Raw genomic sequence first — 14,643 nt, 5'->3', positions numbered from 1 at the left:
ATCAACTGGCATGCCAGAGACTAGGAGAAAAATCCACAGTACATATATCTGGCAAAGAACCCAGGCCTACTGGAATATAGAAAGAACTCCTACAACTTAATAATAAAAAAGACAAACAGCCCAACCAAATAAATGGGCAGAAGACCTAAAGAGACAATTTCCAAAGTAAAATATGTAAGTGGCCAATAAGTAAATATAAAGATGTTCAACGTCATTAGTTATCAGGAAAATACAAATTAACACCACAGTGAGATTCCACTATCCCCTTACTAGAATAGCTGAATTAAACAGACCAATGCCATCGAATGTTGGCAAGAACATGGAGCAAGTGGAACTCACAGGCACAGCTGGCAGGAGTGAAAGATGTTATGGTCATTTTGGAAAATGGTTTGTCACTTATTAAAAAGTTAAACATACTATTCCCCATGACCCAGTCATTCTACTCCTTGTGTTCAAAGAAATGAACACATATGCCCACAAAATCCTCATATAAGCATTTTCATAGCAGCTTTATTTATAATAGCCTAAAGCTGGAAACAACCCAAATTAACAGGTAAATGGCTAACAAACGGTATTTTCATACAATAGAACATTGCTCAGAAGTAAAAAAGAATGAACTGATACATATGAGAATATGATAAAATATGAATCTTAAAAACATTCTGCTGAGCAAAAGAAGTCAGACATAAAAGAATATAGATTCTATGACACTAATTCTAAGAAATTCTTCCACAATCAGCCTATGTCCTTATGGACACTCACCAGACCCAGAGTCTCAAGTCCCAGCCATGGATACCACCTGATGAAGCCCTCAAGTCCAGCCCCTGCCTCCACAAGGAGTCCATTGGCACACAAATCTCTAGAACCAGAGGCCACTGCAGGAGCTAACTCTTGGACAGCCTCGGATAAATAATTCTCTCTTGAATCTAGGCTAAATCTCTCATGCTGTATGTTAAACACAAATGATCCCTGAGTCCCCAGACTTCAGTAGGTAACAGAGAGATTAATTCAACAAGCAGATACAGGAAGAAAGAAAGAGAGTTCATAATAGAAAGCAAAAGAAAGTGAGGAACACAGAAAGAAAAGTAGACAGCCCTTCAGGAGAGATGCACCAGGCTGTCAGGGAAAAACTTAGGGGTGGAAGAGACACACCCCTTTCTGCTTTACCATCTGACATGGGATGTAGGATAGCTTCATTGTTGAGTGTGGGCCTGGAGCCTGCCTGCCGGAATTCAAAGCCAAGCTCCCCATCTTACTAACTCCATGGCCTTACTCAACTTGTCCCAGGAAGCACTGAAGATAGTCTCCAAAGGCTGAACCCAAGGTTATAGTCTGGCCTTGTAGCTAACACCTCACTGAAAGTGCATTCTGGGTAGCATCCAGCCTGGGCACCAGGGAGCAGGGCAGTTGCTGCTTCACTGGAGAACACAGACATGGCTGCCCTGTAACTGCTTATGGAAAGCTGGATCTCCAGAGGGGCGCAGGCCATGGTGTTCAAGCCCGACCACAGCCCTGCTGCCTGGGCATCAGCACCACAAGTGGGTCAACTGGACAGTTGGTGCCTACCCAGTGGAATCCTGCATCCTCTCTCTCCACACAAGATCTGGCTCTATGGCGGGTACTGAATGACCTATATAGCCCAGGCTGGGAAGTGGAATGGATTCTTCTAGTGGGGCCATAGCAGGTACCTCATGTCAGAGATGTCTATAATCCAGATCCTGGGCTGAAAAGACCTTAAACAGCTTTCACAGATGGGAAACGAGCCCAGAGAAGGAAAGCAATAGGCACAAGGTCACAGAGCAGCGAGGGGCAAGCAGGGATGAGAATCTCAGCCCAGTGCTCAACCTCGGGACTGGAGTTCTCACCCACGGGAAGACCCCTCAGCCCCTGCCACTCTGCCCAGAGGGGAGGAATTCCTGGGGAAGCTACCTACACCACCCTCCAGGCTCTGAATACTTCTCCCTCCCTATCCGATACCCTTGGTATCCCAACAGCAGGGCTCCAAGAGGGACCTGGGCCTTCTCAGACTATAAGGGGCTTCAGCACCCCCAGTGACCTTCTGTAAACCCTCCCTCTCTGTTTGGACCAAAGTCTTCCCATCCACAGAATGGGGAGAGGGATCCCCACAGCTCTGCTGTGAGAAACAAACCAGTAACACTTCCAAAAACGCTGCTAAACATCCAGCCCTACTGCCCTGAGACTGCACAAGCCCCACCCCTGTCAGACTTTGGTTTCTGCACCTGCACATGAAAGAGAGGGAGGCTGACGGGCCCCCTAGCTCATATACTCGGGGATCTGAGGATGGAGACCCCTCTAATATCCAGAAAAGGAGCTGGGAAATCAGTAAGGTAGGCTCACGGGCACCAGGAGGATGGAAGGTGAGGATGTCACTGTGGGAAGTGCCCTTAGAGCCCTTTCCTTTCCCGGTCAGAGTGGGAGATGGTGGTCCAGGGTCAGGAGGCAGCCTGCCCCAGGTCACAAGCAGGCCTGGGACTCAGCTGGGATTAACAGCCAGGGCTTCACTGTTAACAGTCTGGGATTATCAGCTCAGGGTTCCTGCCACCTCCTTAGCTTCCCACCATCAAGGGCCAGCCAAGAGGGAGCTTTCCTGTCCAGTCAACCACGCCCCTAGCCTGGGCTCCTTCGTGCATCTGTTCAGACTGAAGCTGCATCATGGGGAACTGGCTTTGGGGGTGGAGATTCATAAACCTTGTGATGTAGCGGTACCTAGAAGAGGGCCACAGCAGGACTTGGACAAGTGATGTCCACCCTCCTCACCCCAATCACGTGGGCACAGGACTCTGAGTCCACTAAGAGAGGGCTCGGACTCTGCTCTGGCTTAAGAGGGGGACTTCTCAGCTATGCCGGCCACTGTAGACAGGTGGCCCTGGGTCAGACAGAATACCTAAAGACTGACCCAGAACTGAGCTCACCTTGCTTTCACCATTTCCTGGCCAAATTCCAGAGGCCTGGCCAACGGCTGGCCCACCCTGTCCCTGGTCCCCCAACCCCCATCCCTACCGGGAGGAGGTACTCACTGATGGGGGCGTGTAAGGCCACATGCTCCTGGTAGGGAGTGTAGTACTTGTACTGTTTGCCGCAGAATTCACAGGTGTAATTGCCAGTTTCTGTCCAGGAAGGAAACGAAGGTGTAAGAATGTGCAACTGGCCCCCACCAAGAAGCATCAGCGTGCTCCCACCCCCCAAAAAACTCCTCCCCACTCTGGGACCATCAACTAGAATCAATTCTGACTCTGGAGTTAGAAGATTCCTATTCAAATCCCAGCTCAGACATTTCGAGCTGGGTAACCTCGGGCAAGTCTCTTAACCTCTCTGTGCCTCAGTTTTCCTATCTATAAAACGGAGGTCATAATAGGACCACCTTGTAGGATTGCTGTGAGGATTAAATTTAGATGGCAAGTGCTTAGAACAGTACCTGGCACATCGCTCCACCCCAGCCCCGGTGCTCAAGAAATGTGCTGACCTCCAACACTAACCTCTTCGTCAGCCCCTTTGCAAGTCCTGCCCTCTGCAGTGGCCACACCCGGGATCCCCTCATCTCCAGGACCTTCCCTGCCCCCAAGCACCCCCCCACCCACTAGCAGCAGGGGTCACTTCTTCCTCTCAAGTCCCACCCGACTTTATCTTTACCTCTCTTTTGGCACTGCCTAACTTCTTTCTTCTTAAAAATGTCTGATGTAATATTGTTCACTGGGGGAAAATTATAAAATACTGATAAATACAAATACAAAATAAAAACTAAAGAGAAATTTCAATCATCTGTAACCCCCAAACAAAGAGCAGCATCTACCCCCTTGGGGGAGGGTGCCCTGGTCCCCACTCTTCATTCTGTCTCATCTGGGGTGTGCTTCTCTCACTGATAACACCTGTCTGGCTCCTGTGAGCCCTGAATTAGCCAGTCCTGATCAATATCCTCTTTGTAATCTGGTGTATTCAATCGACATTACTTTGTGGACATCTTGCCCAATCAATAAATATTGATCTCTACTGCATCTATTGGCTGCATGGTTCCCAATGGACTTTGGAATTTGCTGAGCCAGTCCCCTACACCAAGGGACATTGAGATTGTTTCAAAATTTTTCCCCTATTAAAAAAAATGCTGTGACTCATGTTTTTATAGAAAATTTTGCACATTCACCCATTAATTTTACACATTATCACAAAATAAAGGCTATTCCATATAATCTTTGCACATTATTTCCTGGGGAAAAATTCAAGAGAGGGAAAGGGTATGTATTTTTAAGGCCTTTGATAATCATAGCACCATCATCCCAACCAGAAAGGTATGAAAATGACTGTTTATGCACACTACAGCCAGCATTAAGTATTATCATCTTCTTACATTCTGCCTATCTGATGAGAAGAACTATATTACACTGATTTTACTTTCCATTTCTTTGATTTCTAAGGAAATTGATTATTTTTCATGTATAATTAACTATTGTTTTTCTTTTGTGACTTTCCTTTTGTGTTTACAGCCAGCATTTCTACAGGCATATTGACATTTATGAAATGGCTAAACTCTTTGTAGACTAAGGATATCAACATTTTGTTATACGTGTTAAAATTATTTTTTTCTTAATTGGTTTATTAGTCTGTTTATGGTTTTTCTCTCCCGCTATAGAATTTTTAGTAGTAAAATAATTTTTGTAACTGATTCATAAACATTGGAAATGGTAAGTTACTTGCTCTCGGTAGGATTCACAGTTATTAGATCAACTGTATTAAATATATTATTTAAATTCTATACAACCTTGTTTGTCTACTTGCTCTGTCAAAGACTAAATATTGTGATAAATCTTTCCACTTCACTGTATTTCTAAATTTATTTTGTATATTTGGAAACAATGTTGTTTGATACCTAAAGGCTCATGGGATCAAAATCTTCACTGTGAACTGTATTTAGTAACATAAAACTATTTTCCAACACAGTGCTTCTCAAAGTGCGGTCCCTGGACCAGCAACATCAGTATCACCTGGGAACCTGTTAGAAATGCAAATTCTTAGGACTCACCTAAGACCTACTGAAAAAAAAATTCTAGGTGTTGTGTCCTGCAATCCATGTTTTAACAAGCCCTCCAGAGAATTCTGATGTGTGGGAAAGCTTGCTGTAACATTTAATTATTCCGTTTTATTAGTTTGTCTGGCATAAATAATTTGATAATTTGTCAGACCCTGATCTATTCGTTTACATGTACCTAAAGTCATGTCCCTATATTTTCTCGTACTGTCATTCATTAAACAGGTACTGTGCTAAGTGCTGGCACAAAATGCTAAGCAAAAACAGGCAAAGTTCTTGCCTTCAAGGAGTTTACAGTCTAACAAAAGGAGATCAAAAAATCAAAGAAACACTCAGACAAATTTAAAACTCCATCCACAGTAAGTGCTCTCAAGGAGACATATGCAGTGCTATAAAAACCCATGATAGGGAATTTAATCTAGTTCTGGAAGTAGGAAAGAGAAACTCAAGTGCAGAGTAAAGATAAGGAATTAACCTTGTCTCTAATAAACCATTAATAACTGGATTATTTTAAATCAACTTGACAAGCTTTGCCTTCTAATAAAGGAGATTATGCCATTTGCTTTTATTGCTATAATTGATTTGGTTGTACAAGTCTTCTTCATGCTCCACCTTTTCTGATCGCTGCCTTAATTCCCACTTGTTTGATATATGAACTCTATATTTTTCCATTATTCTCTGATATTCCATTATTTTCCAATTTTCTCTATTGTTTTAGACAATTAGACAGTACATAAGATATATTTCTCTAATTGTTAATAGTCAAGTGGGAAATGACATTTTTCTGTCTATCACCATGGAGAAAGATAGTTTAAACCAGTGTTTCTCAAACTTTAGCATGTCAAAGAATCATCTGGAAAGACTGTTACAACATAGCTTGCTGGAGAAATTCTCATCCTGTAGGTCTGGAGTAGGGCCTAAGAATATACATTTCTAATAAGCTTCCAGGAATGCTGATCTGCTGGTCTGGAGCCACACTATGAATAGGAAGGCTTAACCTACTTTACTGTAGCCCTCCCCAATTCCTCCTTCCTTTTAAAAAAATAAAACCCTGGCTGGGTGTGGTGGCTCACGCCTGTAATCCCAGCACTTTGGGAGGCCGAGGCGGGTGGATCACAAGGTCAGGAGATCAAGACCATCCTGGCTAACACGGTGAAACCCCGTCTCTATTAAAAATATAAAAAAATTAGCCAGGCGTGGTGGCGGGCGCCTGTAGTCCCAGCTACTTGGGAGGCTGAGGCAGGAGAATGGTGTGAACCCAGGAGGCGGAGCTTGCAGTGAGCCGAGATTGCGCCACTGCACTCCAGCCTGGGCAACAGAGTGAGACTCCATCTCAAAAAAAATAAAAAATAAAAAATAAATAAAACCCTCATTTTTAATATTTTAGAATAATCTGCCTTCTGCAATTTTATAATCAGATTTGGAACATTTTAAACTAACTTCTAGTTTATCTTGTTTTGCTACTCACAGTTCCTCTTATACTATGAATTTCTCACAATTGAGTCTTTACATGTACTCTACAACTTAGTTCATCAGAGTATATCTTCAAATAATTTTGTGAAGATGGGTACACAGAAAAAAATACGTTTTTAAGTCCTTGCTTTTCTCTTTACACACAAACCACAATTTGTCTAGATATAAAATTCTTAGATTACAACTTTTTCCCTTCAACACTTATCCATTATCTTCTAAGATTTAGTATTGCAGAGAAGTCTGAGGCAAGTCCACCTTGAATTCATGTACAGGTAACCTACTTTTTTATGCCTGAATGCTTATATAGGCTTTTTTTTTTTTCCTATAGCTTTAAAAAGTCACTGAGATCTATGTAGGTACAGGTCTCTTTATATCGAATCTATCTGACACATGATGATTATGCAGATATTAAATCTGCATATACAGGTCTTCCTTTAGCTAAGCAAATTTTTCTTCTATTAGATCTTAGGAGCACTGTTTCTGGCCACTGGTACTATAACATCAATTATCTGAAACCGGCTCCCTGTTCTCCCCATTTATCATATTTTCCTCTCATTATCTTCATCCGTTCAAGTTCATCCTTCACATCACTAATTCCAATTGTGCAGATAAACTCGGCTCTTTACTACATAGAATGTAGGTTTTAATTCTGTTCTTACGTTTTCTGCTTCCCTGAAATCCTTCCTCGTCTCACTCCTCTCTCTTTGCTTTCTTATATATTCTGTTGCTTTTTCACCATACAACTTCTGGCTCCCTTTTCACAGGGGTCATGCTATGGACTGAACTGTGTCCCCATCCTCAAATTCATACGTTGAAACTCTAACTCCTAATGTGATAGCATGTGGAGATGGGGCCTTTGGGAGGTAAGCAGGGTTAGATGAGGTCATAAGGGTAGGGTCCCTACCATGGGATTAGTGCCCTTATTAGAAGAGAGGCCAGAAAGCTTGCTCTCTCTCTCTTTCACCATCATGTCCAGACATATGGTGACCATCTGCAAGCCAGGAGGAGAGCCCTCAACAGAAACCCGCCATGCTGGCACCTTGATCTCAGGCTTTCCAGCTTCCAGAACTGTAAGAGATAAATTGTTCAGACCACCGAGTCTGTAATATTTTGTTGTGGCAGCCTAAGTGGATGTGTAAGGTCATATTTTCTTACATGAGGCGGAGGTTGTCAAACAGAATGGTCTTCTAGATTTTGTGGTAGATCATTTTCAGAGGTGTGCTCTTCTCTGAGTCTCTTAAATTCTCTTTTTATTGTTATGTGGAATTTACATAGTTCTCTCATTTTTTTTTTTTTAACTATTCAAGTGACTCTTCCTTATTCAGGCATAAAAATCAAGTAACCCATACATGACTCCAGACTTACTCTGTTTCAACAGACTACACAAATGAGTTTTCCTTGATTCTCCCTCTGCCCATTATCATGGAAGTAATTCTTGGATATGCAGATGAAGAGCGAGTTAACCCACAAGGCTTCTTGGACCAACTCTCTCTTTTCTAGCAGAATTCTCCGCTCTGTCATTGCCTGGGCTTCTTCCAACCTAAGTACCTAATTCTCTAATGTGCTCAGCTGATGCTGATGTGAAAGGTGTACTTCCCAGCACTCACTCCTGCCAGGGTGTTTCTTCTTTCTCTGACTACAGAGCTTTACTTGGGCAATCAGTCCCTTCAGAACACATGTGCCTCTACTGGCTAATCGTTTTTCGCGTTCTGTAGCATTGGCCTGCTTATACGTAGCAGGAGCCGAAGAAGCAACATTTTTGTCTCACAAGGCAGCTCCTGAGTGGCAGCAAGGGATGGTCTCACACCACACCAGCAATCTCAGCTCCATTCAGTCCAGCTGGGAGCACGCTGGCAGCCAGACCCAGTCTGATATTCTCAATGCAATTCTACACTCCTAATAATTTGATTAATTCCTCCCAGGTCCTTGCGTTGGCTGGCTGTCAGACTTAGTTACAGATACAGAGAACACACTTCATCTTGTTCTGCATCTTCCTGGGTAATTAAAGGTACCACTTATTTAATGCTTTGCATGCACGTGTAAGGACTATGCTAATTCTTTTACAAATATAATCTCATCTAAGCCCCATGACAATCCCGAAAGGTGAGTTTTATTGTCATCAGCCCATTTAGAGGTAGAGAAACTATGGATTAGACAGATTAGAAAACTGGTAGGACATCATGCAGCTATTAAGTGTCGAGCTGGGAGTCCTATTTCGGTTGGCTCTAAAACTCTTGCCCTTGACTCTTTCTCAGTTACAGGTCTCCCTACACCCTGGATATGAGCCAGGTGCTTGGCGAGACATTTTGTGTGTGTGTGCTCCAACAGCAGTGGAAAATTCAGAGATGTGCTTGTCCGCAACTTATGGGATACTCACAAGGGGTAGGGAGCTAGTAAGCTGGTGACAACAGCATTCAAACCTAAGCCTGTCTGATTTCAAAGCCCATCTTCCTAAGGAAAATGGCACGGTTGGAAGAGCAGCAGTACACTGGGACCACTGACAGATCCTAGATAGATACTCAACAGGGAGGTCACAGATCCTCTGTTCCTGTTCTATATCTGCCTATGAATGTCTGTCATAGTCACCAAACTATGAATTCTTTGGAATTCTTTTTTGAGATGGAGTCTTGCTCTGTCACCAGGCTTGAGTGCAGTGGTGCAATCTCGGCTCACTGCAAGCTCTACCTCCTGGGTTCAAGCGATTCTCCTGCCTCAGCCTCCCAAGTAGCTGGGACTACAGGCACATGCCACCACGCCCGGCTAATTTTTGTATTTTAGTGGAGATGGGGTTTCACCATGTTGGCCAGGATGGTCTCAATCTCCTGACCTTGTGATCCACCCGTCTCGGCCTCCCAAAGTGCTAGGATTACAGGCGAGAGCCACCACGCCCAGCCTGAATTCTTTGAATGCTGCAAATATGCCTGATTCACATCTGTGTTTCCCCTGTACCGTCTAACTTCTCGTATTTGAGCACTGAGGGTTTCATCATATTCTTCATCTTTTTTTTTTTTTTTTTTTTGAGACAGAGTCTCACTCTTGTCACCCAGGCTGGAGTGCAGTGGCACAATCTCAGCTCAATGCAACCTCCACCTCCAGGGTTCAAGTGATTCTCCTGCCTCAGCATCCCAAGTAGCTGGGGATATAGGTGTGCGTCACCACACCTGGCTAATTTTAGTAGTGACGGGGTTTCGCCATATTGGCCAGGCTGGTCTTGAACTCTTGACCTCAGGTGATCCGCCCATCTTGGCCTCCCAAAGTGCTGGGATTACAGGCGTGAGCCACCGTGCCCGGCCATATTCTTCATCTTTAAGATGATTTTTATGCTCCTGCTTATCGAGTGTTTACTATGCATGTGACAAGCACTGTGCTGACCACTTTATAGACATTATCTCATCTTCAGTTTCCTGAATGCTTTCAGAAGAGTTAAGAAGAAAGTAAAGAATCATCCCATGACCACGGACAAGGGATGAGGAAGAAAAAGCATCTGGGGGAGGGGGAGGAAACCCACCCAACCCCTTCCAAGAGCTGGGATCGAGCTCTGCCCTGAGGAACGTATCCAACTTAGTGTTTCAGCTCCTCTGATTTTCCTTCACTCAGATATCCTCATCTGCTTGTTCTGTTTTTGTGTATATTTTTACAAGCTGCCTTAGATCCTTATTGGAAGGAAGCAGAGATCATAAAGGTCTCTTCTTGCTGGGTAGTAAGTGAGGTACAGAAAACAGAGAGATAAATTGCAGGTATGGCAATTCCTGAACAGCTGGAAAGGACAAGTCTCACTCACTTGTGGTCCCACGGCACCTGCCCTAGGCTGGCCACCCAGCCCCTCCCAATCTATCTTCCTCCCAGCAGCAAAATGGGGCTTCCTAAAATGCAAATTGGATCAAGTCCCTTCTCCACTTAGTAAAAACTCTCTGGCTCATTCGCCTGAGGATGCTGCCTGCTGGCATTCAAGGCTCTGTAAGACCTGAAGCCGTCATCGATTTTCGGGACCAGCAGGGCTCTCCTGCCTTGGCATGGGATGCTGGGGCTCATCCCCTACCCTCGTCCCCATCTGAAAGCTTCCAGCATTCCCTCAGGCCTCCCACAGCTCCCTGCAAGCTATGTTGGAACTATCTGTTCAATGATCTGCTGTCCCCACCCCCAAGCCCCATCTGAATTACCCAAGGGTAGGACCACATGTGTCCTGTTCTCTGCTGTGTGCCCACAACACTCAATACAAGTTTATCAAAAACAGGCCAGACGTGTGTGGCTCCTGCCCTCAAGGGGTGTCCTGGGACAGAGACAGAGAGTCTGCCTGTGGCTGCCCTGGACAGCTCATTCACTGATAGGCCCCTTCAGATGACTACGACGTGTTATTTTCCGAGCACCTACTATGTACCAGGCACTGTGCTAACAAGTGGTTCACATCCAGGATCTCATTTAATCCCCCAACAAACCTGTGGGGAAATGTCATCCTCACTCCACAGGTGGGGAGGCTGAGGTTCAGGATGGCTAACAGACCATGAGGACACCAAGCCTGTAAGCAGTAGCGCCAGGACTCAGCCCCAGCCTGGCTGCCTTCACTATCCTGACCTTGACCCTGCGCTGCCCTGCTGCTCCTCGAAAGCTCCAGTCCTAACACTGACTGGCCCAACTGACAGGTTGGGCACCATTGCTGCAGTTAAGTTATGCCACCCACTGCTACCCCTGCCCTAGCAGTGAGACTGAGCCCTGCCTCCCTTGGCCAGCCCCCACCCAGCCCCTGGCCCCAGAGGGAATCCCGCATACTTGGCCCAATTTTCTGGAATGGCTCCGGGGGCTCCTCCTTCACCTCGTCCGTGGCCACGACACCTTGGTCGAAGGGGTCTGTGGGAGAACATACGGCCCTTAGCGCCCTGGTCCCCCAGGTCTCAGGAGCCCAGCCGGGGACAGGGGAGGTGACGAGCAGACACCAAGGACTTACCTGCCCGGTTCTCAGGGGCCCCTTCCACACTAAATACTGTGCCCGGGCGGGAGGTGGCAGCCGCAGAAGGAAAGAAACAAACAGGAGCCCTGTTAGTCCCTGCCCAGAGCTGCCTCTGCCGTCGCTCCCAGCCCCTATCCCCGTGGGTTTGCCTTGGGGCCCAGGAGGGCTGCCGTGGCCACTGTGGAAGCCCCCCAAAACCAGGACAACACGAGGATACATCCCAGCCAGGACACAGCCTGGGCCTCAATCCCTCGTCCTCACTAGGATGGGCACCCACCCATGGTGCAGGCAGACAGTTTGCCTGGATCTGTTTCTGATTGCCATCATGGGTTCAAGGGGCCAGGACAGGAGAAAAGAGGAAGAGATTGGGAGGAGAGAGAAAGATGAGGTGAGAAAAGAGATGGGCAGGTGGTAACAGGTGGTGGGCCTGGCTGTCACAGCTCAAGATGGGCTGAAGGTGTGGGGCTAGACGGGGAACCCCTAAGGCCCTTCCAAGGTCTAAGACCCTCTTTCTAGGATTTTTGAGACTCAAATATGTGTTGGCTAAATGTATTGTTCTAATTTCTAATTGTATAATCTAAGATGCTAAAAGGCCATCATTCGTTTTTTAAAACCGGTTTAATTTAATCAGAACATGCAAATGCTCAATATGAAACTACAAAATGACTCGATACGAAATTCCAATATTCTACTGATTTTGACCTATAAAAATGGCAATTTCACTTGGGTTAACCTAAACAGAAGTGTATGTGGAGTATGATGGTGACGTTCCCGCCCCCCAGAATCCTCCACGGCTGGTCATTCCCCTCATGGTTCCAGCTACTGCCTGGCCTTTTTCTGGGTAAGAGGGAGGAGGGAGGCGGGGAGGGCTGGGGGCTGGTGTCTCCAAGGAAGGGCACCTCTTGGCATGACTCCAGGGAGTGAGGGGCCTGACTCACCATCCACTGCATGCAGGTCTCGGTGCTCTTGGAAACAGCTGTAGTATTTGTACTTCTTCCCGCAGATGTCACATGTGTACCTGAAATTGTCTGCATGGGATGAAAACACACACCTGTTTACCAGGGCTTCAGTCTTGTGGGGTGGGGTTTTTCTGGCCAGATCATCTCAGAAACCAAAGATGAAACTAGCCCAGTCTGGCTCCAGCTGAATGACCCCATGGAGAATCAGTTCCTGAGCCAGTCCTTACCTTGGCACTGCCCAAGTCTTCTGGACTACGGAAGGGCATGGTATTGCCTACCCCCTGGAACACCCAGCTTCTCCTCCCTGATGTGCAGGAGGGTGTAGCTCCTGCCTCAGTGCTGGCCCCACCCTCCACCCCAAGCCAGCCTTGTATTGCCTCCTGGGTCCACAGGATGTAGGGTGGGGTGTCAGGGTCCTCTGTGGAGATCCAGACCACACAAGGTGACTGGGAGCCCAGAAGTGACTCCAAAACCAACCCCCAAACCTGCCCTAGGTGAGCTCAGTTCCTCAGGGCCTGGTTCCTAAATGGTCTGGCACACCCTTCGCAGAAGCTCTGTGAGAATAACAGTCACTGCAGCGCCCATGCCCAGATGCTACAACAAGCAGGGCAGCAGGCCAGGCTCTTCCCCTCCTTCTCCTCCATTCTTGCAGCAGAGGGAGGAAGCAGTCTCTCATTTTACACATGAGGAAACTGAGGATCAGAAGGGATTTGCCCCAAGGGCACAGCTGGGAGGGCCGGTGATGAGCAGCCTTGGGGACAGCACCCAGGGCTCCTTGGCTCTTGATGCTCATGCCCTACATCACCCCTTCCCTGTGAGTCTGGACTAGACCTGGTAACTGACTTCTAATGAACAGAATGCAGTAAAAGTAACAGAATATCACTTCTGAGGGTAGCTTACAAAAGACTGGGACTTCTGTCTCAAGCATACCTTCTCTCTCCAGGTCACACCTGCTGGCTGCTGGGTTGTGAGCTGCCCCATGAGAGACACAGGTGACCAGGAGCTGAGGGTGGCCTCTGGTGAACAGCCAGTGAGGCCTTCAGTCTAAGAGTGTGGGAAGGACAGAACCCTAGCAGGGTTGTTAAACCTGCTAGCAACCACATGAGTGAGTTTAAAAGCAGCTCTTTCCCCGGTTGAGCCTTGAGATGAGACCACAGCCCTGGCCAAGTCCATGCCTGCAGCCAGGGAAAGACCCAGCGCCAAAGGACCCAGCAAAGCCATATCCAAATTCTTGACCCTAGAAACTGAGGGATAATCAATGCTTGTTGCTTCCAGTCATTAAGTTTTAGGGATATCTGTTACACAGCAATAGGTAACTAACATGAGGTCGGAGTTTGGATGATCCTCTGGGTCTACCCAACATCTGAGGCTGAGGCTGGACACAGGACATTACCCCCTCCACAATGGCACACTCTAACGTTTGCACTGGCACGAACCTCATGTGTGTGTTCCTTGGGCTGATGTAGGGAGGGCCTATCAATCCCATCACCCCAGGCACAGGGAGGCGTGGTGATATGCTCAAGGCTGCCCGGTGTGGGGAGGGGAAGGGAGAGCTAGGATTCAAACATTCACTAACTCCAAGCTAAGGCTGAGTCAGGACATGTGGCCCTTCTCTGTCTGAATAAGCTGCAAATCAGTACTGGGTTGGGGTACCTCTCTCCTGGTCCCCCTCCTGTCCCTCAGAACCCAAATACAGGATCTGATGCAATCCTCTACCACAAGGTTACGCTGCCAGGTAATTCCGTGGCAAGGTTTCTGGCCCCACCTTCTGAACTTAGGGACACAAATGGCATTAGCCACCTCTCCCTCCCACCACCAGCTTCACCTCTTCGTATTCTCTGAAAATGCCTTAGCAGGTGCAAGAGCCCCAGACACAAACTGGTCCCTGAGCAAGGAGCCACAGGTTCCTTGGAGACATTCTGAGGATGCTGGATACCAGAATCATCCAAGAAAGAGGTGGCAGGGTGTGGGGCAGGAGAGGCTGGTCCTGCTTCCTTGTTTTCCCCCATAATTTGGGGAGCTGGGAAAGGGATGTAGATGAGCTGATTCCTGGGGCCTCTCCCAGGATGGTGGTTCTAGGATTCTGTGCCTGGCCCAGGCTTTAATCCTTTCATGTGGCCAGCAATCAACTTAGACAACTTCCCCATCAGGTCCCATCCAGACCATGGTCCCCAGTGTCTCTTTTGCAACCCTGCCTTCTGTGCAGGACACCTGCCCAGGAACAG

The 14,643-nt window shown here is 46.9% G+C and overlaps 1 protein-coding gene across 35 annotated transcripts in view; it reads right to left on the bottom strand.

Annotated features, from left to right (window-relative positions):
* ZNF618 (zinc finger protein 618) overlaps positions 1-14,643 on the bottom strand; it is a 180,405-nt gene that overhangs the window by 36,747 nt on the left and 129,015 nt on the right. For 16 of the 35 annotated variants that reach the window (XM_055350475.2, XM_055350461.2, XM_055350455.2 and 13 more), the window contains 5 exons: positions 12,398-12,487; positions 11,457-11,492; positions 11,282-11,359; positions 3,652-3,711; positions 3,039-3,128 (listed from right to left, as the gene is read on the bottom strand). In XM_055350475.2, coding sequence (XP_055206450.2) covers positions 3,039-3,128; positions 3,652-3,711; positions 11,282-11,359; positions 11,457-11,492; positions 12,398-12,487 — 354 coding nt within the window. The remainder of the gene's footprint in view (positions 1-3,038; positions 3,129-3,651; positions 3,712-11,281; positions 11,360-11,456; positions 11,493-12,397; positions 12,488-14,643) is intronic. The other 19 variants (XM_055350464.2, XM_063696694.1, XM_055350477.2 and 16 more) reach the window with 3 other exon arrangements.

This window comes from Gorilla gorilla, chromosome 13, assembly GCF_029281585.2.
Source record: "Gorilla gorilla gorilla isolate KB3781 chromosome 13, NHGRI_mGorGor1-v2.1_pri, whole genome shotgun sequence".
In the NCBI taxonomy this organism is placed as follows: Eukaryota; Metazoa; Chordata; class Mammalia; order Primates; family Hominidae; genus Gorilla; species Gorilla gorilla.
This window is presented reverse-complemented; position numbering and strand designations above follow the sequence as displayed.